The sequence below is a fragment of the Geotrypetes seraphini genome, chromosome 2 (genome assembly GCF_902459505.1).
Source record: "Geotrypetes seraphini chromosome 2, aGeoSer1.1, whole genome shotgun sequence".
Lineage (NCBI taxonomy): Eukaryota > Metazoa > Chordata > Amphibia > Gymnophiona > Dermophiidae > Geotrypetes > Geotrypetes seraphini.
The window spans coordinates 149,760,652-149,786,469 of record NC_047085.1 but is presented as its reverse complement, the minus strand read 5'-3'; the positions used below and the strand labels follow the sequence as shown (position 1 = coordinate 149,786,469).

The window sequence follows — 25,818 nt, the reverse complement described above, 5'->3', positions numbered from 1 at the left end:
AAGACGGCATTTGTCAAGCTGGCAAAAGTATTTCCCTGTAGAGAAAAAATTGTTACCCCTAGAAATACAATCCTTACTTGTCCACATCCTCTGAAGTTGGAAGATGGGCCACAATGATAGTAAGATGTGCTTTATCTGCAGGAATCAAGGCTTTCAATAATTTAGCCTCCTTGGTGACTATCAGCTCCTGCACATCTTCAATTTTGTCCAAAATCTACAATTAAAAAACAGAAAAGTGATTATTGAAAAATATTTTTGACAAATTAACCCCCCCCCCTTTATATAAAACCACAATAATGTTTTGTAGTGTAGGCCGGCATGCTGAATGCTCTGCGCTGCTCCCAACACTCATAGAGTTCCTAAGAGCGTCGGAAGCAGCGCAGAGCATTCAGCATGCCGGCCTGCGATAAAAACCACTATCATGGTTTTGTAAAGGGGAGGTTAAATAATTCTAGGGAGGATAGTCAAACACCCTGGGGTGTTGGGAGGGTGAGAAGGACTAAAGTCTCAGTGCGTCAGCAAGATCCCTATCAGCAGTTCTACAGGAGGGCCTAGCAATTGAGACACTATGATACAAATTCTGCTGGAATCTACCTTTTCCCCTTTTTTTATTCTAAATATTCCCAATAAATCTAGCAAGCACTTTCTGTGCTATAATCTCCAACCATTCTTCAAATGCAAGTCTTGAGGGTCAGTGGTTATGTCCATTCATACTCCGATTCTACCCTCTCTCTCCTTAAACAATGATAGGGAGATGGTTTCCTGCAGTTATCCACAGAGACGGGAACGGTGATGAATTTTGTCACTGTGTCATTCTCCAAGAAGGATAGATGCTGGATATGGATTTTGGCACCCTTTATCATTAATGCTCTGATCCAGTGCCTTATCTGGTCCAGCAGGAAAGGGAAATTTAGGTCTCCTTTTACTAAGGTGCGCTAGGGCTTTAACATGCGGAATAGCGCGAGCTAGACTTTAACGCCAGCATTGAGCTGGCGTTAGTTCTAGAAGCATAGCTCATGTTGTAGTGCGCAGTAATTTCCTATGTGTGCTAAAAATGCTAGCGCACCTTAGTAAAAGGAGTCCCCTTAAAAGAGGGGAAGATAACCAGATCACAGGTGGGGGGGGGGCGCAAATGCAAAAGTTGGTTCAGAGCACTATAGTCCCTTGAGCTGGCCCTGGAACTATTTTATAAAGGGCATGTTCTTAATACAGGTTTCTATATTCTTAATACAGGTTTCTGGACCTGATGGGCCGCCGCATGAGCGGACTGCTGGGCATGATGGACCTCTGGTCTGACCCAGCAGAGGCACTGCTTATGTTCTTATGTTATGTCCCCTTTATAGAATAGTGCTTTGTGCCGATTCCCATATTCAACTCTGGGCATCAAATTATGCCTGAAAAAACCTGATATAAATCCCAGTGCCCAAGATAGGTGCAGAAGCCCATTATGGTATAGCACTGCTTCCAATTTTTTGGAATGCTCCTGACCAACTAATTCCCCTCCCATGGCCCTTTTGGGTTGTGTGCTATAGGATTTGAACACCCAATACTATAGTATAGCATGCAGCAAAACCTAATTAGTACCATTTAACATCAGCCAGTTCAAGCTCATTTGCTAATTAGGTTGCATATGCATATCAGGAGTGAGCCTTAATCTGGGTATCATCACTCTTTTCAGAAAGTGTGTGTACTCAATGATTTTATTGCCATGACAGAAAAATAAAATGGCCACAAAAAGACAAAATTAAATTAACATTCCCAGAAAGACACAGGAAATGACAAATTTATGGCTGCTCATCCCTAATATATATACACCCACCGGTTACACTAGTATAAAATTACTCCCCAAAGGCACAACTGCACTGAATGAATTTATTGATTCATTGCATTTGATATACCACCCTTTTAGTACATACCAATAAAAATAGCTTACATTAACAATTCAGGACATTAATGTTAGTAAGCTATTATGTTAATGTTAGTAAGCTATTATGATTTCATTTTAAATACTCATTCCTCAAGCAATACCTATGTTATTTGCTATTTAAGATAAAGAACTCATAATCTGTTTTCTGCCATATATATTCTCATAAATGTATGTATGTACTCTACAGGGGGTAATTATATAATAGGATATACAGTTAGAATAATCTTTTCTATTTGTGTAAATGGTCAATATACGCATGAATGTTTTTGTGTGTGAGCATTTGCATCAGCTATAGAATTAGTGTAAATGCTTGCACCAAATTTGGGAAAGTACACAGGTATACCATAATATTCTGTAATTTGTGTGTCTGAGCCCTGGCAAAACTCTGTCCATGCAAACACCCATCTGCCAAGATGACACATAGGGCCTCTTCTATCGAACTGTGCTAGCAGTTTTTAGCGCAGAGAGCCGCGCTGCTCCCGATGCTCATAGGAACTCTATGAGCGTCGAGAGCAATGCGGGCCACTCAGCGCGGCTCACCACGCTACACACTGCTAGCGTAGTTTGATAGAAGAGGCCCATATTTTCACAATAATGAATAGCCAGATTGTTGTCATTTACATGCACATGTGTTCACATATGCACACAAATGGCTAGAATACCAGCATCTGTATATCTAATTGTTACTTAAATCTAAATGGTTTCTCTGCCAAGGTGTTATATTAAAGAGAAACCTTATATGCATTGAAACTCCATCCAAACTACACTACCAGACATCCCTACACATATTGCATACAAGGTGCAATAATTTTGCAGTACACGTATTTTTTTATGTATGTATACAATTTTACAACCACCATTTACTGCTTTAAAAACATGTCTTTCTAAAATTACTACCTAACTAAATTTGAAATTGTCCTTAGTGTGTATTCTATTTCTGAGAGCATTATTTTGCTCTGTGCTTACAAGTATCAAGATAAAGATAAATTGTAGGTTCTTTTATAAAGAGAGTTTAAAATTTAAAAGAGCAAACTTGATTTATTATCTAGTTTACATATAAAAAAGCCTTTTCCCCATAGTTTCAACTTGAACCTTCTACTAGAGAGAGAAACTTAACCATCACAGCCTACACATTATCAGATAGCCAAGAACAAGACCTAGCTTCCTTTCCTCCCACTCCAACTCCCTCACACCTCTAGCACATTTCTTCATTTACAGTCTTAATTTATAGTCAATTATTCTAATTATGATAACAGGAGGCGTGTTTATTATACTCATTATATTTTATTACTTGCTAAGAATCAAACACTAAATAAAGTATACAATATCATATTTAGGCTCTTTATACTAATCTGATATTCCTAGTTTCTTAATAAGGTTTAATTAAACAGCTCATTACTAAGATGTAAACAGTAGTCCAGCAGCAAGAGGGGTGCTATCCAGCCTTTGCACCAAATGCCAAGTCTATGATTATCTCCCAGTTAGAAAGAGGTTATATTCATAGAAACATGATGGCAGATAAAGACCAAATGGCCCATATAATCTGCCCATCCACAGTAACTGTTATCTCTCCCTCTCTCTAAGAGAACTCACATGCCTATCCCATGCCTTTGTATGTGTGTGCTCAATGTAAAGAGCTCCTAGCTCTCAGAGAATAAGTCTGTTCTCCTTGAGGCAAGAGTAGTAGATTTGGAGAAGCCTTGGGAGACAGAGAGGTAGATAGAGGAGACCTACAGGAATGTAATACCCCCCTCCTCTCCCTAAGCTTATTGAAATTCTTATCTCAGAATTGTAATTGGAAATAGGAATACTGGATCCAGTTAGTTGGAGACAAATATACAGTGAGATTTAAATTGGAAAAGTGTTCAGAACTCTAATTCCAAGGTAATTTTAAAGTTTTAAACTACTTATTGAAATTCTTACATTGCCTTTGTTATTCTTGTGATTACTCTAGTTGTTATAATATCAATAAACACTTTTGAACTAAAAAAAAAATATTTTATTTGGGCAAACTGCAATTAAAGAATCTTTTGCAATGAAAAAAAACCCCCAACATATTTGTGCTATTTGTAACATTGAGGCTGATTCTAAATTTCAAATTTCATCCTGGTCAGGTTCTTCTTAACAAATAGCTCAGTCAAGATTTGATTGGTGCATTTCTCTGTTCAGACCTCATCTGTACATCTAGCCTGAGGTAACTTGGCTACACGACTACATTAAGGATAAAGAAGAAGATTAAAAGATCTACGAAACCCCAAAATGGTTTTCAAGGGTGATGATGATGAGGAACTGAAAGAAATCTCAATGAACCTGGAACACGTACTGAGCCAAATCAATAAGTTAAGGAGGCATACATCCCAGGTTACTAAGAAAGCTCAAACATGAAATTGCTGATCTGCTATTAGTGATCTGTGTAACCTGTTGCTAAAATTGTCCATACTAACTGAAGGTAGGAGGATGGTCAATGTTACATGGTTTAATCGGAAAAACTCAGCATTGGTTAAACCAAAGGATGTCTTGCCTCACCAATTTGCTGCCTTTCTTTAAAAGTATTGTTTATTGGAAGCTTCTATACCGCTACTAATTACTGGGGAGTCAATTCTGAGCAGGTTGCATGAGTTTCAGTAGTGATCCATGAGCACTGTCATCTCGATATAGGGACACTGGATCATCTGCTCTTCTTTTGTCCTTTGATACTTAAATTGTGGCGATCCATTTGGGGTCAAATCAATATAATACTGGAAGTTCCATTGACATATGATACAATGCTGTTTGGTACATTATTGATGGCTAAGAGTCTAATAACTTCACATAATAGATTACTGCTCATCATGACAGCTTATTATGAAAAATTGTAAAAATTGGGCAGGTTAAACTATAGTTTTTTGGTGGGAGTCCTTATGCCAAACTTATAAATTTGAACGTATGAGTGCAATATAAATGGGACATTATAAAAAATTCAAGGAGGTTTGGGATCCATTAACAAAATTTTGTAAAGATTGATTATTAGTTTTGCCCATTGATTATACGCATCCAGGAAGGGTAAGGGGGGGAATACATAGTTAATTTATTTTTAATTAATTATTTGTTGTAATTTTGTTTACCTTGATCATCTGTATTATTCTTGATTGTTTTTATACTGTATGAAAAAGTGGGTGGGGGGAAAGGATTATGTACTTATTATATCATTTGATGGAATTAAGTGCTGTCTATATTGTTAGTTGTTGATAATATGTTGTACTTGTGTTGGTTTATAAAATGAATAAAGATTTGGGAAAAAAAGAAAAGGGATGGTAAAAGATTAAGAATATTATAATGCTTCTGTATCGCTCAATGGTACGACCTCATCTTGAGTACTGCATTCAATTCTGGTTGCCTTATCTCAAAAAAGATATAGGCACATTAGAAAAGGATCACAGAAAAGCAAGCAAGATGATAAAGGGGACGAAACATCACTTGTATGAGGAAAGAATAAAGAGATGGCTGAGAGGAGATATGATTTAAGTTTACAAAATCCTGAGCAGTGGAGAACAGGTACAAGTGAATCAATTTTTTACTCCATCAATAATTACAAAGACTGGGGGCCACTTAATGAAGTTACAAGGAAAAACTTTTTCAGTTCAACTTTTAAAACCAAGAAGAGAAAATATTTTTTCACTCAGAGAATAGTTAAGTTCTGGAACATGTTGCCAGAGGATGTGGTAACGGCGGTTAACGAAGATGGGTTTAAAAAAAGGTTTGGACAGGTTCCTGGAGGAAAAATCCAGAGTCTGCTATTGAGACTGACATGAGAAAAGCCAATGCTTGCTCTGGGATTGGTAGCATGGAATGTTGCTACTATTTAGGTTTTTGCCCGGTATTTATGACTTTGCCACTGTGAAAACAGTGTATTGGGCTAGAAGGACCATTGGTCTGACTCAGTATGGCTATTCTTATGTTCTTATTGCCTATATTTTTACTTGAACATGCAATATTATGGAACTAAGGCCAATAAATCAGTCTTTCAAGGAATTTAGACAACCTTTTTGCAGTCTAAATCACCAAATAGACAACTGATAAAAGCTCTAATTGGTTATGTAAATATTTGTTTTACATTGTTATTTTCTCACTGGTGTGAAACTTAATAAAAATGTTATTAAAAATAAATAAAACAATGGATTGAAATTACCTGATCATTTGTAATTGGAATAGATACAAAATAATTTGGCTTTCTTGTCTGGTCAGTAGAGTGTTTTCCTTTGTTAACATGCTGGTCTTCAGACATATTTGTCTCTTCTGTAATCTGCTGCTTTTTCTCAACTTCTGGTTTTGCTTCAGCCAGGGCCTGCAGAGGCTTAGGGCCCTCTTGTCTTGCTTCGGCTGGAGCCGGCAGAGGCTCGAGGCCCTCTCGTCTTGCTTTGGCCAGGGCCAGCAGAGGCTCGTAGCCCTCTTGTCTTGCTTCAGATGGGGCCGGCAGAGGCTCGGGGCCCTCTCGTCTTGCTTCGGCCGGGGCCAGCAGAGGCTCAGGGCTCTCTTGTCTTGCTTCAGATGGGGCCAGCAGAGGCTCGTAGCCCTCTTGTCTTGCTTCAGATGGGGCCGGCAGAGGCTCGGGGCCCTCTCGTCTTGCTTCGGCCGGGGCCAGCAGAGGCTCAGGGCTCTCTTGTCTTGCTTCAGATGGGGCCGGCAGAGGCTCGGGGCCCTCTCGTCTTGCTTCGGCCGGGGCCAGCAGAGGCTCAGGGCTCTCTTGTCTTGCTTCGGCCAGGGCCAGCAGAGGCTCAGAGCCCTCTTGTCTTGCTTCAGACAGGGCCGGCAAAGGATCGGGGCCCTCTCGTCTTGCTGCAGCCAGGGCCAGCAGAGGCTCGGGGCCCTCTCGTCTTGCTTCAGCTAGGGCCGGCAAAGGCTCGAGGCCCTCTCGTCTTGCTTCAGACTGGGCCGGCAGAGGCTCAGAGCCCTCTTGTCTTGCTTCAGACAGAGCCGGCAAAGGATCGGGGCCTTCTCGTCTTGCTTCAGGCAGGGCCAGCAGAGGTTCAGGGCCCTCTTGTCTTGCTTCAGCAAGGGCCAGCAGAGGCTCAGAGTCCTCTTGTCTTGCTTCAGACAGGGCCGGCAAAGGATCGGGGCCCTCTTGTCTTGCTGCAGCCAGGGCCAGCAGAGGCTTGCGGCCCTCTCGTCTTGCTGCAGCCAGGGCCAGCAGAGACTCGGGGCCCTTTCGTCTTGCTTCGGCTAGGGCCGGCAAAGGCTCGGGGCCCTCTCGTCTTGCTTCAGACTGGGCCGGCAGAGGCTCAGAGCCCTCTTGTCTTGCTTCAGCCAGGGCCAGCAGAGGCCCGGGGCCCTCTCGTCTTGCTTCGGACGGAGCCAGCAGAGGCTCAGGTCCCTGTCGTTTTGCTTCGGCCAGGGCTGGCAGAAGCTCGGAGCCCTCTTGTCTTCCTTCAGCCGGGGCTGGCAGAGGCTTAGAGTCCTGTTGTGTTGCTTCAGCCGGGGCCGGCAGAGGCTCGGGGCTTTCTCGTCTTGCTTCGGCCAGGGCTGGCAAAGGCTCAGGGCCCTCTCGTCTTGCTTTGGTCGGGGCAAGCAGAGGCTTGGGGCCCTCTCGGCCTGCTTCAACAAGGGTCGGCACAAGGTCAGGTCTCTCTCTTCTTACTTTGACATTGGCCTGTAGAAACTCATGTCGTTCTTGTCTTGCTTCAGCAAGAACTTGCAGACACTCATAACCTTCTCGTCTTACTTCAGCAAGGGCCTGTAGAAATTCATGCCCCTCTCGCCTCGCTTCAGCGAGAGCTTGAAGAAACTCGTGTCCCTCTTGCCTTGCTTCAGTGAGAGCTTGGAGAAACTCATGCCCCTCTCGTCTCGCTTCAGCAAAGGCCTGCAGAAACTCGTGGCCCTCTCGTCTCACTTCAGCATAGGCCTGCAGAAACTCGTGGCCCTCTTGTTTTGCTTCAGTATGGGCCTGCTGCCCCTCTGGTACATCTCTATCCATAAGCACATCAGATCTTCTTTCAGGCTTGCTTTGCTTTGGCCTATTGTATTCATACTGGGCTATAGATTGTGATTGTTCAAACACATTAGGCTTTGTCTCTGTAGTCTGAGGCTGCCTATTGGCATCCTCAGTACAGGAGTTTAATTCCACATATCTTAATCCACTTTCACTTTGATTTTTCTTCTGCTCTGACATATCTAATCCCTCTCCAGCTTTACATGACTTCATCTCTGCAATCTTCTGCCCATTCTGAATTTGGTCCTGCAGCTGTACTTCTGATACTCCCATCTGCTCTTCTGCATCATACTGAGGTTGTCTTATAAATCGTATCTTTCTTTGCCAAATGTGATGCTTCCATTTTTTGGGTTTGAAAGTATGTTTATTAGAAACTAAAAAGGAAAAGAAATTTATAAATAAAATAAGAGCCTTCATTGTAATGTGTAAATACAAATATAAGAATAGATCAATTATAATACAGAGAGATGGATATCCTATTAACATACCAAACATTTGAAACAAGAAGTACCCTATATACTCAAATATAAACTAAGATTTTGGGGCCAATAAATGGCCCCAAAATGGGGGTCTTGGTTTAGATTTGGGTCAGCACTGATCTGCCCTCATCCCTAACCTGTTTGCAGTCCTCTGCCAGGCCTGCCATGAGACCTGGTGGTCAAGCGGTGGCTGAGACAGAAGGGATCCATCCTGCCTCCTGTCCCAGCCCAATTCTAATTATTTTTATCTCCCTCCCACCTCCCCTGTCTACCTTAAGTATCCCTGGTGGTCCAGCTGTGAATCGCGGCAGGAGTGACCTTCGCTCCTGCTGTGCAAAACCAGTAGCTAATTGACTATCATCGCAATTCACCACTGGACCATCAAGGGGGAGGCAAAAGGGAAATAAAAATAATTAGAATTGGGCTGGGACAGGAGGCGGGAGGGATCCCTCCTGTCTTCCCCATCAGTCTCACAGCCAAAGAGTGTGTGACTTCTAGGGGGGGAGGGATGTGCATTCATTTAAAACATAGGAAATTTCCCATGTTCCTGTAATTTTGAAACTGAAACAGGAAAACCCCTAGATTTTAATAATGTACATATCAATATCTCAAACAGAAAAAAATGTACATACACAACACTCTAAATTTTAGTGATTTTGGACCGTCAGAGGTATACATAGTATACTGCTCAGCATATCATAATGCATGGACATCACTTCTTCATCAGTCCATTCTTTACATATACTGTAACTTTTTTTGAAGAAAACTTTTTCAGCAATTAGTTTATATATACTTTAACTAAAGCTCTTAAGCACTTATCTCTTAAGCACTTATCTTTAAAGGCATATCATGGGTATTAGGTGCCAACACAAATCCATGTTTCACCCTGACCAGGCTGTTTCAAGGCAGATCCCCCCTCTGTGGGAAATTTTGAAGTTTACCTCATGAAAGTGCTCTGATTGTAATATGGCCACGGTATGTTTGTAATTTGGCAGTATTAGAGCTCACCATACTAGAAAGCTCTACCAGCTTGGAATGCTATGCTTACAATTTTTTCCAAGCTATGCTCCAATTGATGATGTGATCCATACCTAAGGATGAATATCTTACTGTCCTGCACATAAGCATTATTTGTCATTGTGGCTGATAAAAAAGAAAAGCAACCATATTTTGCATGCAATGCATTAAGATGAAACTTAAATAAATAAAGTATACAAGTTGCATACTTATAGAGAGTATGAACACAAATATGGTGATGTGCTGTATAGTAATATCCATTTGGAGCAATTTCCAGGCTATTATTTTACAAAAATATAAGTTCACAAACCCCATTAAAGACCACATTTATAAATCAATCCAAAAGATTAAAATATCATTAAACTAAAACCACTTTTGGATGTCAGCAAGATTTCATATATAACTATCATCTAAAACCAATGTGCATGTGTGTGTATATATTCTATAAAGCAATTGTGGTACATGAGTGTAGATATGAATAATATGGCATTGTTAGAAAGCCATAGAGCTTACTTTCAAACACTTCCCTAATGTCAGTCTGGAGGAAAGGAAGGACTTGTAGCAATCCAAGAGTCTCCTCAGTTCTGTAGTATATACCTGAAACCAAGTGCACACGCTTAGATAAGATTCAAGAGATTGATAAATATCATTTTTACTAAAAAAAAAAAAAAAAGCTTGAGTGATTCTAATATTAAAAGAAATTCTATATACATGTATTGATGAAATTCAAAACATTTTCCCCATATATTTTAACATTCTAATGAATTAGGTATACAACCCCAAGCATTAAATATATGTGCCTGCTTTATTCACTTCCTAATTTCCCTGTAGCACTATTGAATTATGTACAAGCGTATGCCAAATTATTGGCCTCTTTTACAAAGCCACGCTAGTGGCTGCCGCGCAGCAAAAGCCCCAAAGCCCTTTAAAGCGCGGCTTTGTAAAAGAGGCAGTATGTTATGAAATACTGAAGAAGGGTCTACCCAGAATTACTGTGATCAACTGGCCTTGGCTAAAACTGGTGATTTCAGATGCTATGAAAGCCTGTGCACACATATTTTTTTTTAAAGGTATAAGAGCCTCCACGTTCTCCTCCTACATTTCAGGGGTAAAAGCTAAGAAACTGACAATTTTTTTCTATCCATATTCCTATGCTTACTTTCTATGCAAAATTACATTTGAATTTTTTATTATTTAATTAGGAGTTTTTGAAAGGTTACTCTTCACCATAGCTGCCTTTCTTCTACAATGGCTCTGTATTAGGATAACAGTAGTACGTTTTTCTGATAAAAGTATACCAGAGCCATGACTCTAAAGGATAAAGGAATGTTAATTTGCAAAAAGACAGATGAGGGGAAATATGATTGAAGTCTACAAAATCCTGAGTGGAGTAGAACGGGCACTAGTAGATCAATTTTTTACTCCATCAAAAATTACAAAGACTAGGGGGACACTTGAAGTTACAGGGAAATATTTTTAAAACCAATAGGAGGAAATATTTTTTCACTCAGAGAATAGTTAAGCTCTGGAATGGATTGCCAGAGGTTGTGGTAAAAGCGGATAGCATAGCTGGTTTTAAGAAAGGTTTGGACAAATTCCTGGAGGAAAATCCATAGTCTGTTATTGAGAAAGACATGGGGGAAGCCACTGCTTGCCTTGGATCGGTAGCATGGAATATTGCTACTCCTTGGATTTTGGCCAGGTACTAGTGACCTGGATTGGCCACCATGAGAACGGGCTACTGGGCTCGATTGCTCACCCTCTTCTAATAAATAAACTGAGTGCCCTAAGTGATACACTGGGTCAGGAACTGGTTGAGTGGAGTAGTGGTCAACGGAGATCGCTTTGAGGAAAGGGATGTTACCAGTGGTGTGCCTCAAGGTTATGTTCTTGTTAACATTTTTATAAATGATATTGCTGAAGGGCTGTAAGATAAGATTTGCCTCTTTGCAGATGATAACAAAATCTGCAATCAAGTAGACACCCCTGATGGTGTGAACAACATGAAGAAGACCTAGTGAAGCTTGAAGAATAGTCTGAAATTTGACAGCTAAAATTTAATGCTAAGAAATGCAATTTGAGCTCCAAAGACCTGAGAGAACAGTACAGTTTAGGGGGTGAAGAACTTAGAGTGGGGCTTGGGTGTGATTGTATGTGATGATTTTAAGGTGGCCTAACAGGTTGAAAAGGTGACAGCAAAAGCTAGAAGGATGCTAGGGTGCATAGGGAGAGGTATGGCCAATAGGAAAAAGGAAGTATTGATGCCTGTATAAGACTCTGGTGAGACCTCATTTAGAATATTGTGTACAATTCCGAAGACCGCACCTTCAAAAAGATATAAAAAGGATTGAGTCGGTCCAGAGGAAGGCTACTAAACTGGTGTGTGGTTTTCATCATAACGTATATGGGGACAGACTTAAAGATCTCAGTATGAATACTTTGGAGGAAAGATGAGAGATGGGAGATATGATAGAGACATTTAAATACCTACATGGTGTAAATGCACGAGTTGAGTCTCTTTCATTTGAAAGAAAGCTCTGGAATGAGAGAGCATAGGATAAAGAGATGATAGGCTCAGGAGTAATCTAAGGAAATACTTTTTTACTGAAAGGATGGTAGATGTTTAGAACAGTCTCCCAGAAGAGGTGATGGAGACAGAGACTGTGTCTGAATTCAAGACATAATGGGATAGGTATATGGGACCTCTTAGAGAGAGGAAGAGATAATGGTTACTACGGATGGGTAGACATTAGGGAAGCCACTGCTTGCTCTGGATCAGTAGCATGGAATATTGCTACTATTTGGGTTTTGGCCAGGTATTGGTGATCTAGATTGGTCACAGTGAATGGGCTGCTGGGCTTGATGGACCATTGGTCTGACCTAGTAAGGCTTTTCCTATGTTCTTAATAGTTTACAATTCTTGTATTTCTGGATATGGGTTTGTTGTTAGGTCTAAAATATAGAGAGAGTATAACCAGAAAACAGGCTAAGCACATTAGCAATTATATCAATAGAGACTGCACAAGTGGTGAAAAAGACCTCAGATATCTTGGTCCAGCAAGTCCAAATTTCATGAGACTGAATATATTTTATATATAGGAGCTTCTCTAGTCATTAGTCAAAAGAAACTGCACTTTAAGTATCTCACTCTATTGCAGTTAATTGCGAAAATATGTCTTTTACAAAGGTGATTATCACGGTGGGCCGTGGTATTCAGGGCTGATAGGCTGGACAAGCTGGGGCTCTTCTCCCTGGAAAAGAGGAGGCTTAGGGGAGACATCATAGAAACTTTCAAGATCATGAAGGTCATGTAGAAGGTAGACAAGGATAGATTCTTCAAACTACAGGGAACCACAAGCACAAGAGGGCACTCGGAGAAACTGGAAGGGGACAAGTTTAGAAGCAATGCCAGGAGGTTCTTTTTCACACAGAGGGTTGTGTTTACATGGAACGCGCTCCCAGAGGAAGTGGTCGGGCAGAGTATGCTACGGGGATTCAAAGAGGGATTGGATGGATTCCTGAAGGATAGGGGGATTGAGGGATACAGATAGGGGTAGCTAAGAGTATAGATAAAAACAAGGGGGCTATAGGGCTAAATCAAGATAACCTGACAGGTAATGGACCTGATGGGCCGCTGCGGGTGCGGACTGCTGGGCACGATGGACCTCTGGTCTGACCCAGCGGAGGCAAATTCTTATGTTCTTAAGTGTGGCAGCTCCTACTGCACCTTTGTAAAAGGGAACCAAAATCAATTTACATTGAAAAAGAAAGCATCATTGCAGTTAAAAAGTATTAATTAAGCTGAAACAAAAGTTCTAGAGAAACATGAGAATTATGGAATGATTGAAGTTAACAGCCAGAAAATAAGATCAGGAACACAAAATTGGAAGAGCCCTAGCTGTAATGACCTGCCCATTTTTTTTTGATACAAATATTTAACCTCCTTCCACCAAGATTTGGAAAGCTATGGGAAAAAAAATTAGCCAGATTATCACCATGGCTGTCAGGAAAGGCCAAGTAACTTCCCTTAAAAGTACTGCCTGTAATAGATAGACAAAATATACAAATCACAAATTAGCATCATGACAAGAGAACAGAGGGAAGCAACAAAGAGCAGAATATGGAACCACAGACCAGATGCTGCTGCCTACAGCCATTGAGACAAGCTATAAAAACTAATATATTAGTACAGCATGGGTTGCTTTTGATGTAAACCAGCTCTCAGATGGTAGATTTCACATCAAGTTCACCATGAAAACATACCATCTGACTTATGAGAGCTGATCATAAGAACATAAGAACATAAGAACTGCCATCTCCGGATCAGACCCATGGTCCATCAAGTCCGGCGATCCGCACACGCGGAGGCCCAGTCAGGTATACACCTGATGTAGTTTTAGTCACCCATATCCCTCTATGCCTCTCATAAGGAGATGTGCATCTAATTTGCCTTTGAATCCCAGCACAGTGGATTCCTTGATAACCTCCTTTGGGAGAGCATTCCAGGCGTCTACCACTCGCTGCGTAAAACAGAACTTCCTGACATTTGTCCTGGACTTGTCCCCCCTTAGCTTCAAACCAAGTCCTCTTGTCCGTGTCGCGTTGGACATTGTAAATAATTTATTTTCCTGCTCTATTTTATCGATGCCTTTCAGCATTTTGAACGTCTCGATCATGTCCCCTCGCAGCCTTATCTTCTCAAGGGAGAACAGTCCTAGTTTCTTGAGTCGTTCCTCATATTCCAAGTTCTCCATACCTCTTATTAACTTCGTTGCTCGTCTCTGCACCCTCTCTAACAGTTTTATATCCTTCTTTAGGTTGGGAGACCAATGTTGGACACAGTATTCCAAGTGTGGTCTGACCATTGCTCTATAAAGCGGTATTATGACTTTCTCCGATCTACTCGTGATTCCTTTCTTTATCATGCCTAACATTCTGTTTGCTTTCTTTGCCGCTGCCGCGCATTGTGCCGACGGCTTCAGGGTCCTATCTATCAGTACACCCAGGTCCTTTTCTTGTTCGCTCTTACCCAGAGTTGCGCCTGACATTCTATACTCGTATTCCTTATTCTTACTACCTAAATGCATTACTTTGCATTTCTCCACGTTGAACTTCATCTGCCATTGATCTGCCCATTTCTCTAACTGATACAAGTCGCTCTGGAGTTCCTCGCTATCCTCCTGCGATCTGATTGCCCGGCATAGCTTTGTGTCGTCTGCAAACTTAATGATCTCACTGGATATTCCGTCTTCCAGGTCATTGATATAAATATTAAATAGAATCGGCCCAAGCACGGAGCCCTGGGGCACACCACTAGTCACTTTCTCCCAGTCTGAGAACTTTCCATTTATGCCCACTCTCTGCTTTCTGTTTTCCAACCATTTGCCTATCCACCTTTGTATATCTCCCTCTATTCCATGGCTTTGTAGTTTCCTGAGAAGCCTTTCATGTGGAACTTTGTCGAATGCTTTCTGGAAGTCCAAATATATTATGTCCACCGGCATTCCACTATCAATTTGCTTGTTCACGGTCTCGAAGAATTGAAGTAAATTCGTCAAACATGATTTCCCTTTCCTGAACCCATGTTGACTGGGTTTCATCAAGTCGTGTGTATCTAGGTGCCGGACTATGCTATCCTTGATCAGTGCTTCAACCATCTTTCCAGGGACAGACGTAATTGTCCATATTAACATCAAGATCTAGCTAGAATATTTCATGGGATTTATTTAACCAGTTTATAATCCACCTTGCCAAACATTCATAAAAACACAGTTAACACAGACCGCTCAGTATCACAATGACATTAAAACATCAAAATAAAATATAATATAAACAATCCAAAACAGCAGCTATCTCCCAAAACCAGAAATAATTCCACATTAGGAAGTTCCATGGATAGATGTAAATCGCTTGTTTAACCCTTTCCAAAAATATAAGAACTTATGTTCTTATCTTCTGCTTATGTTCTTATCTTCTTCACTCAGAGGGTGGTGGACACCTGGAACGCGCTCCCCGGAGAGGTGATAGGACAGAGTACAATTCTGGGGTTCAAAAAGGGACTGGATGATTTCCTGGAAGCAAAGGGGATAACAGGGTACAGATAGAGGTTTACCTTACAGGACATTGAGCGAATAGGGTATGGATATTTTAGGTTAGGTAGGGAACACTTTCAGGTCATGGACCTGGGGGGCCGCCGCGGGAGCGGACTGCCGGGCACGATGGACCCCTGGTCTGACCCGGCAGAGGCAACGCTTATGTTCTTAAGAAGGCATTGAATATAACTATTAAGAAGTAAATGTAAAACAAATTGAAGAAAATAGTTTTTCATTCAATGTATAATTAAACTCTAAAATTTGTTGCCAGAAAATGTGGTAAACAGAATAGCAGGGTTTAAATAAGGTTTGGATAAGTTCCTACAAGAAAAACCCATAAGCTCTTATAAAGATGGACTTGGGGAAAATCCACTGCTTATTCCTAAAATAAAAGTCACACAGAATCTGTTGTACTCTTTTTGGGACCTTGTCAAGTACTTATGACCTGAATTGGTCACTATTGGTTAAAGTCTGTCCCAGCATGGCAACGTTTGTGTTCATATGTTCTTATAAAGGCTGTACAAATAAATCTTTATACATTCTTGAAATTGTAGTAACACTCTTTAATGCATAAAACCTCAGGCAGTGAATTCCATAGCACTAGGTTGGTGATGAAAATTTCATTGACCTGTCCACTCACTGATGAAACTACCTAGAGCCCAGACCCCAACAGATTAAAAGTAGCAGATCTTAAAACCCAATGAGGAATATCATTCTAATATATCTCTAATATAAACTGGCATCCCCAATATAAATCCAAATCTTAGGTTGGCTCATGTGCCTAAGGCCCCGCACATAGGACGGGTATTAAGCAATTGGACCAATTCTGGTTTGCCCAGGTGCCTAAGGCACTGGGAAGGGGCAGGCCCACCTTTCAGAGGAAGGCGGGCCTGCCGGATGGATGGAGGACCCGTTTGTCTGGCCTTCGATTCAGGTTAGAAGGGGGGGTCCTGCAGAGTGTGGAGGGGGTCCAGGGGTAAGGGAGTTCGGGGGGAGGTTATCTGGCAGGAGGGTTTGGGCTCTCTCCTGCCGAGCCATGCGGGTAGGGGGAGGACCTATCCTGCCAACAATTGCAGGGGTTCGGGGGGGGGGGTTCTGTCCAGCAGGAGGGCTTGGGCTCCCTCCTGCTGGTAATCGCGCGGGTGTTGGGGGATGCTATGTGTCCAGCTGGAGAGATTAGACATCTCTCCTGCTGCAATCATTACCGGTGGGGGGGGGGGGGGGGAGACAGGTTGCCTGGGCTGCTGAGTTGATCGTGGCCACCGCGATCTGCTCATCGGCCCAATTCGGAACTTACACCGTTTTGACTTGGTCTAAGTCAAAACGTATAAGTTCCGTCTGGCAACATGTCAAACCTTTTTGGTTATGGCTGCCAGATGACTAAGTCTAGGTCGGCCCACCTCCTGCCCTATCAACTCCTCCCAAAATGCCCCTTTTTGCTCTAGGCATACAGAGGCAGGGTAAAGGCCTAAGCTGGTTTTAGATACGTCTAAAACCAGTTTTGATTATCGATACATGGACGATCTGTCTTTTTGATCGTCCAAGTGCCAAGTTATGCCACTTTTTGGACTTTTTTATTATTATTATTATGAGCCCCATAGTTTAGGACTAAGGAACTTGCAAATTTGCAAATTTTTATTCTATATTGTGACCTGTATATGATACAGTATATAATGTAATTCTGGCAAAGATAAAACTTTGGATGTTCAGATTCAAACAAACTTTATTCTGAAAAAACAAAATATTTTCTTGCTAGCCCAAACGATACTATCTCAGACAAACAAGTTCTAATTAACGATCAATTTTTTGAAATTGTCCCCTCTATTAGGATTTTGGGGGTTCTATTAGATCATCACTTTACGTTTGAAGAGCATTCGGTTTTATGGTTAAGAAAGGTTTTCTGATCCTCTGGAAGCTTCGAACTATTAAAAGATATTTTGATTTTGCCTCTTTTAGACTTTTGATACAGTCTTTAATTTTGTCTGTTCTCGACTACTGTAATATTATTTATTTGGCATCCTATTAAAAAAAATTTAAACGCATTCACTTAATACAGAATACGGCGGTGCACCTGATTTTTTTACCTAAAAAAATATGACCGCATCAGTCCTTTCTATCAGCAATTACATTGGTTACCTTTCGAGGCACGCATTCTTTTTAAATTAGGCTGTCTTTGCTTTAAAGCTCAATTCAATTTTTATAGATCTTTAAGAAATACTTGTAATAATTTCATGTTTATGTACCCTTCTGTTCAGGCTTCTCATTATAAGAGATTTTTTAATAAGACATTTACCTTTCAATTAGGAAATATGAACTCTTGGTTAAGTCCCTTGATCTTTCAAATGTATTCTTATAATGTTTTTAGAAAGCTCTTAATAACACACTTGTTTGATAAGTTTGTGACATAACTTTGTTAACTGTATTTTTATTATGTTTTTTTCTGAACTATATATATTTCTTCTTTGTGAACCGCCCAGAACTTTTATAATAATAATAATAATAAATGTATTTTTCTATACCACCATTTATAGGTGGTTTATAGTGTAAGAAACTGAACAATCAGCGAAGTACATACATATCTAATTTTTGAAAAGAACAGTAAGACATGGCTTGATGAACACAGTCACCAAGCCAACATTGAAGTTTGCCTGCCTTAAATGCTAAGGTCCTTTCAAAAAAGGTCTTATATCTGACACCATTTGGCTTAGGATAGGTAAATAAGTTAGAGCTTCTTGTAATCCTTGATGGTCTATAAAATTCAAAGTGAGGGAAGAAATAAATTGGATGGTGGTATACAAGAATAAAGTTATTATTATTAAATTAATTGTTTTGTTTATTAGATGTTCCAAGAACATTTGCTGGAGTGATGTTGCAGTGCTAAAAATTTGTCGCGACTAAATTTCCCTTAAATTTATGGCCGAAAGTTGGTCATCCTAAAAATACTTATACTTCAAAGGTCAGCTGAAAGTTAATGATAATACTTAGATATCTAAAACTATCTACAAGCTTTATACTGTGCTTTCCTATAGTCAAAATAAACAATGGTCAATCTCTACCTGCAGTGATACAATAAGCTATTGTTTTATAGACATTCAGCACCAATTTTACAGCGTTTTCAACAGACTCAAGTCCAACAAAGAGGGAAAGTCTATAAGTCAATAATATATCTATCATCGGCATACATATAACCGCTCACTCCTGCCTCCTGAATTAATTCAAGCTTATGGACTTAAAAAATATATTGAATAAAATGGACGATAGGGCAGAGCCCCGGAGAACTCTAAAATATATGAATAAAATGGACAATAGGGCAGAGCCCTTGAGTACCCTACAATCTAATTTTCTCTCTCTTGAAACTTTATTTCTACAGACCAATTTAAATACATGATTGTTTAGAGATGATAAAAACCAGTTCATTACTTAAACCTAAAGACAGGACTGATAATTGCACTATACATCTTGTTACTGAGTTTGATGTGCCCATCTGAAGACCTGTATGCAGAGAAGCAAAATAAGGAAACATCTCATCTACTGGAAACAGTAAATATTAATATCACTGCTCCAGAAAATTATCCCAACAATGGTTTATGGTTTAATAAAAATTTGCTATACCGCCTGGGCTATATGCAATAGATCTCAGCAGTTTACAGTACAAAAATAAAAACATATGAATCTCACAGGGAGATGGTAATAAGAAACAGGACTATGTACTCCCAAACCAGTCTACACTGAATATATATGGATAGGATTATTAGACATCTGGATTAACCCCTTTTAGAGAACATGTCTGGGCGTCTGGCAGCTTTTCAAAACCCGGCACTTTATCAGGTTTTGAAAAGCTTCCTGCTCGGAACGTCGTCGGGAGGGCATCTACGCAGCCATAAAAGCAAACAGAATGCTAGGAATTATTAGGAAAGGGATGGTAAATAAGACTAAGAATATTATAATGCCTCTATATTACTCTATAGTGTGATTTCACCTTGAGAATGGCATTCAGTTCTGGTCTCTGTATTTCAAAAAAATATAGTGGAATTAGAAAAGGTTCAAAGAAGAGCGACCAAAATGATAAAGGGAATGGAACTGCTCTCATATGAAGAAAGGCTGAAGAGGCTAGGGCTCTTCATCTTGGAAAAGAGAAAGCCTAGGGGAGATGGAATTGAGGTCTACAAAATCCTAAGTGGTGTGAAACTGGTAAAAGTGAATCAATTTTTTTCTCTTCCAAAAAGTGCAAATGCAAGGGAACACGTAGTGAAATTATATAGAAATACTTTTAAAACAAATAGGAGGAAATATTTTTTCACTCAACAAGTTAAGCTCTGGAACACCAGTTAGCATAGCTGGGTTTCAAAAAGGTTTAAATAAGTTCCTGGAGAAAAAGTCCATAGTCTGTTATTGAGATAGATGTGGGAGAAGCCACTGCTTGCTCTGAGATTGGTAGCATGGAATGTTGCTACTGTTTGGATTTCTGCCAGGTACTTGTGACCTGGATTGGCTTCTGTTGGAAACACGATACTGGGCCAGATTGGTCTGCACATTAACAGCCACATTATGGCTTCAAGTGGGAATTCTACTGTTGTAGCTTGACAGAGTTATTGACTATAATTATAAACATCACTGGTCTCTTTACCCTCATCCACTGTCCAATATAAATTGTGGATTAAGTGCAATCAATAACTTGTGCAGCCCAAAATAAATGTACTGTATACTCTGTGAAAGATACCCCTGGCAGAGTTCAGTCCAAGTTTTCCAGGACCCTGTGCCTTCTCACACAAACAGTCTGGACTCTCTTGCAGGTATAATAGGATTTTTAAAATAAAAAAAAAATTAAATATAGACCTGAGCCTTTTACTTCACAGGCTCTGATAAGGCAAAATCCTTCCTCAGCTCAAAGATAAACAGTGGGTAAGATTCAAGGGCTGGTTCCAGTCAGACCCATACATATTCCACAATCCTCAGTATAGCAAAGTTGTCTTACACTGTCAGCCTTTCTAAAAGTCCTTGACAGATTTCTTGACTTCCCAGGGCTTTTCCTCAGCCCACAGCTAGGCAAGGGCTCTCTATCTCTCTCTCTCATTCTTCTGCTTCCCAGAGTTCTCCTCAATCCACAGATAGAGAAGGGTTCTCTATTGGCAGTCTCTTTCTCAGGACCACTTTTCTCAGGGACCTCTTCAAATAATTCCAGTCTGGGCAGAAGTACTCCTCCCTGCCTGAGTCCCACCTCTCTGACTCAGCAAGGCTGTATCCCTTCTCTAATGGATCTCTGCACTGAGCTGCAAAGCTTAGGGCATTCTGGGGCAGGTAATTTTCCCTGATTTGTCTGACACCCCTTGCTGCCCAGTGGCATAACTGCAGTCTCGGGGAGGAAAAACCCTTTAATACCTCACATTGCCACTGAAAGACACTTATGTGAGCACTCCCATTGGCACAGGTACCCATTTAGATCGTACACAGTAAGTTCTGTGGAGCAGGAACATATTGTGCCTGGATTACTTAGTTACACCACTCTACATACATCCAGTAGCACTACAGAAATGATACATTGCTACTGTTTATAAAAACAAATGAAAAGAACATTGTCTGAACAATTTTTCATTACAAGTTGTATTGACAGTTGCAGATGAGTGTGCATGGATTATTAATATTTTAGAGTGCAGCCTGGGTGTAAATGTCGTACAACCCTGCACAAAGAGTAGCAATCAAACCAAAGGAGAAAATGATGGCTCCATTGATTTTCTTTTATGAAACCACAGATAGCTGGGAACCAATTCATGAGCAAGGTATAATCAATCAAACTGAAACTGCACACTACCTGCAGTACTTGTCTGATAAAGACATAAAACACATACCATCAGCAATTTCAGGGTCATGAAGATGGGAAACAGAAATATATCCTGGAGACAAAATTTCCATCATGCCACAAACGTGTAAAAAATAAGACTATAGAGATGATGGTTTTTGTGGCAAGTTGCATAAGGGACTAAAGAAAGAGGCCAAATACCTATAACAAAAATAATGTATGAATTCCTGATACTATAAACACACTTCTGAAAACTGCTTTATGAAGTATTTTGTGTCTGTCTAAACTGGTTAATAAACACAAGCACTTGAAATGATTCAACAGCACCGGGAAAGAACAGTTCCGTGGAAAATCAGGGGCGGGAAACTGCACAGGGACACCAGGAAATTCTTTTTCACTGAAAGGGTGGTTGATCGCTGGAATAGTCTTCCACTTCAGGTTATTGAGGCCAGCAGCGTGCCTGATTTTAAGGCCAAATGGGATAGACACGTGGGATCTATTCACAGAGAAAGGTTAAGGGAGGGTCATTGGGGTGGGCAGACTAGATGGGCCGTGGCCCTTATCTGCCGTCTATTTCTATGTTTCTATGTTTCTGTGAGAGCTCATAACCATTATAATGAACTGGATGTGCAGAGCTATTCCTGCACGTAGCAATCTCCTCAGTTTAAAGTTTGGAATCTGCTCTCTGGAAGCTGGGTGGGATTGTATGTCTTAATCCTGTTATCCAGGGGGAAAATCCTGGTACAGCAAGTTATTTTACTTTATTGTTTGAAAGACAAAATTGAATCAGACACACAAGTGGGTAACCTTTTCAATGCTTCACTAGAGTCAGGAGTGGTATAAGACTGAAGAAAGGTGGATGTGGTCTTTCTCCACAAAAGTAGAAGGAAGAAATAGGGAACTACAGACCCATAGGTCTGACTTCTGTGGTAAATAAATTAATGGAAACTCTTTTAAAATGGAGAATAGTGAAGTTTCTGGAATCCAGTGGATTACAGGACCCGAGGCAACATGGATTGACTAGAGACAGGTCTTGTCAGACAAATCTGATCAATTTCTTAGATTGGGTGACGAGAGAATTAAATAGAGGAAGTGCGCTAGATGTGATGTATTTTGATTTTAGCAAAGCCTTTGATAGTGTTCCACACAGGCGTCTAATAAATTGAATAACCTTGGGACAGGCCTCAAAGTGACAGACTGGGTCACGAACTGGTTGAGTGGAAGGCAACAGAGGGTAATGGAGATTACTCTGAGGAAAGGGATGTTACCAGTGGTGTGCCTCAAGTTTCAGTTCTCGAGCCTGTTCTTCTTTTAACATTTTTGTAAGTGATATTGTTGAAGGGCTGTCTGATAAGATTTGTCTGTTTGAGGATGATACCAAAATCTGCAATAGAGTATGCGCTATTGATAATGTGAATAACATAGGGAAGGACCTAGAGAAGCTTGAAAAATTGTCAGAAATTTAGCAGCTAAGATATAATACTATGAAATGCAAGGTCATGCATTTGGGTATAAAATCCCAGAAGGAATGGTATAGTTTAGGGCAGTGAATTGCAAACAGTGGGCCGCTAGGTGCTGGGAAGGAGAAGAGCTGCTGGCGCTGGCTGACTGCCTACAGGACATGCTTCTCATGGTGAGAGGCACATCATCCTGTAGGCAGTAGGCACCAGTGGATCTTCACTTCCTGCACCCCCTTACTGGCAGCTCAGGGCCCTGTCTGGAGGACCTTCGATCATGCGCAGGATGTCATCAAGTCAATGTCCACGCACTTCCAGTTATCTCAAGCCGCAGCCACGTTTAGTGTGCTATGGCTTGGCAAAGTTTGCGAGACACTGGTTTAGGGAATGAAGAACTTTTGTTCATGAAAAAGGAACAGGACTTGGACAGGACTTGGGTGTGATAGTTTGTGATGATCTTAAGGTGGCCAAACAGGTTGATAAGGCAACGGTGAAAGCTAGAATAATGCTTGGGTGCATAGGGAAAAGAATGGCCAGTAGAAAAAAAAGGAGATATGGATGCCCCTGTGTAGGACTCTGGTGAGACCTAATGTAGAATATTGTGTACAATTCTGGAGCCTGCATCTTCAAAAAGATGTAAACATGATGGAATCAATTCAGAGGAAGGCTACTAGAATGATCAGTAGTCTACATCATAAGGCATACAAGGACAGATTCTAAGGAGCTGATTCTTGAGCCGTGCATTTTGATTTTAGGTGGTAGTAGGAATCCTGCCACCATCCAGCAGCCAATCGGGATGCACATTTTTAGAAAAAATGCTACTAAGGAAGAATGCCTGCAAGGAAGGTATCTGTGGTGCATCTATGCAGACATGCAGGTACACTTAAGCATGCTCAAGGTGGGGCATGGGATGGTTATGGTTATAGTTTTGCCCGGAAGAGGACTTGGGCGAGTTTAAGTGTCAGTATGCGTCTCTGTAGATGGGATACAGGTGCCTTAAATGTAGGCCTGCAAAATGCAGACCTGAATCTGAATAGGATGCTGCTGGGTGATTGACACACAATCAGTGGCTGCTTCTTAGGTGGCCATTGATACAGAATCGGGTCCAAAGATCTCAATATGTAAGAAAGGCAGGAGAGGGCAAATATGATAGAGATTTAAATACCTGCATGCAAAAATATGCAAGAGGTGAGTTTCTTTCAATTGAAAGGAAACTCCAGAGTGAGAGGGCATGGGATGAAGTTAAGAGGTGTTAGGTTTAAGAGTAATCTAAAGAAATAGTTTTTTACAAAAAGGGTGCTAGATGTGTGAGTTGGTGGAGACAAAGACTGTGTCTGAATTCAAGAAAGTTTGGGACAGGAGGAGATATGAGCTGTGGATGGACAGACTGGATGGTCCATTTGGCCATTACCTGCCATCATGTTTCTACTGTATATTTCAAAGCTTAGAGTGGATGCAGCATAAGAATTGCCTTAGGATTTAGTAACACAATCACCTGTTTGCAAGAGCTGACAGTAAGGGGGGAATTCATCAGTGAGCACTTACGGTTCGTTAAACACTATAGATGCCCATATATTCCTAGGGACATCTTTATCGTTTAGCATGTGCTTCTTGCGGTAGTACCTGTTGATGAATTTCCCCCCCCCCCCCCAGGCCAGTCGGGTTTTCAGGCTAGCCCTAATGAAAATGCATGAGAGAGATTTGCATATAATGGAAGTGACAGGCATGCAAATCTGCTCCATGCATATTCATTAGGGCTAGCCTGAAAACCCAACTAGCCTGGGGGTCCTCCAGGACAGGGTTGGAAACCACTGCTCTAGAGCAGTGTCTCTCAACCTTTTTTTTTATCGCCAGAACGCTAAACTGAGCAAATGATTTTCACAGGACATTCTAACTGAAATTATAAAAATGCAAAAACAATTTTAAAAAAAATCTTTATTGATTTAATAAAAAACTTATAAAAAGTGCAACAAGTATACAGTCAACAATATCAAGTAACAGCACTTATATTCTTGCAATCAGCTGAAACACAATAACTCATTCCCCCCCTTTCCCTCCCTCCCTACCTGTGTGTTGAAATCTAAGGAAATCTAGGAATTAAGAATTCAGTTATTTTGCTGCTTGACAAATATCTCCAATGGACTCCAAGGACTCCTTTTACAAAGCCGCGCTAGGGCCTTAACGCACAGAATAGCGCATACTAATTTGCCACGTGCGCTAGCTGCTACCGCCTCCTTTTGAACAAGCCTGCCCCGTAAGTAGAATGAAGTGCTTCGGGGCAGGCTTGATCATTGATGTGGCAGCTGCCTGAAGATTTAATTTAGAACACCAGGAAGCGGGTGGGAGGGTGGGCAGCACACGAGAACACCAATCTTTGGGGAGGGCATGGCCCCTGCGGCCTCCCCCGTTATGACATCTATGCTATCGATCCCATGGCAAGCACTGACTTTCCCTATGTCTATCTCAATAACAGATTGTGGACTTTTCCTCCAGAAACTTGTCCAAACCGTTTTTACCACATCCTCTGGCAATGTGTTCCAGGGTTTAACTATGAGAGAAAAACTATTTACTTTCAGTTTTAAAAGTATTTTCCCGTAACTTCATCGAGTGTCCCTTAGTCATCGTAATTTTTTAAGGAGTAAAAACTCGATTCACTTGTTCTATACCATTACCACACAAGATTTTATAGACTTCAATAATATCTCCCCTCAGCCATTTCTTTTTCAAGGGATCCAACATTTTGAATAATAATAATTTTTTTTTTAAAAACCCATCATGGTTGCACATAAGAAAGGGAAGAATCTTAAAGATATTCTGGTCCATTTAGCATTTCTAGATCCTAACCCAGGAGTCACTGGGAGATCATTCTTATGCTAGTGCCAATTGAAAAGCAGAGAGTGAAAGGAATAGGATCTTCTTTCTTTGCCTTAATATTTATGATTTAAGGATAAAGAGGTTTGCCATGCTATGTTTTGTCATGCTATGTCTCACCATACCAGTTTTTGTCATGTTATTTTACCATTCTTTGTTAACTGTTTTGCCATCTTTGTCAAACAATGTCCTGCCATGTCATGTTTGTCATCA

At 40.8% G+C, this 25,818-nt stretch overlaps 1 protein-coding gene across 4 annotated transcripts in view; it reads right to left on the bottom strand.

The window, feature by feature from the left end:
* Window positions 1-25,818, bottom strand: part of LOC117355446 (tyrosine-protein phosphatase non-receptor type 23-like) — a 193,072-nt gene that overhangs the window by 152,353 nt on the left and 14,901 nt on the right. For 3 of the 4 annotated variants that reach the window (XM_033933995.1, XM_033933994.1, XM_033933998.1), the window contains exons 2-4: window positions 9,902-9,985; window positions 6,096-8,266; window positions 78-214 (exon numbers count right to left, since the gene is read on the bottom strand). In XM_033933995.1, the coding sequence (XP_033789886.1) occupies window positions 78-214; window positions 6,096-8,266; window positions 9,902-9,985 (2,392 nt within the window). The remainder of the gene's footprint in view (window positions 1-77; window positions 215-6,095; window positions 8,267-9,901; window positions 9,986-25,818) is intronic. The other variant, XM_033933996.1, reaches the window with a different exon arrangement.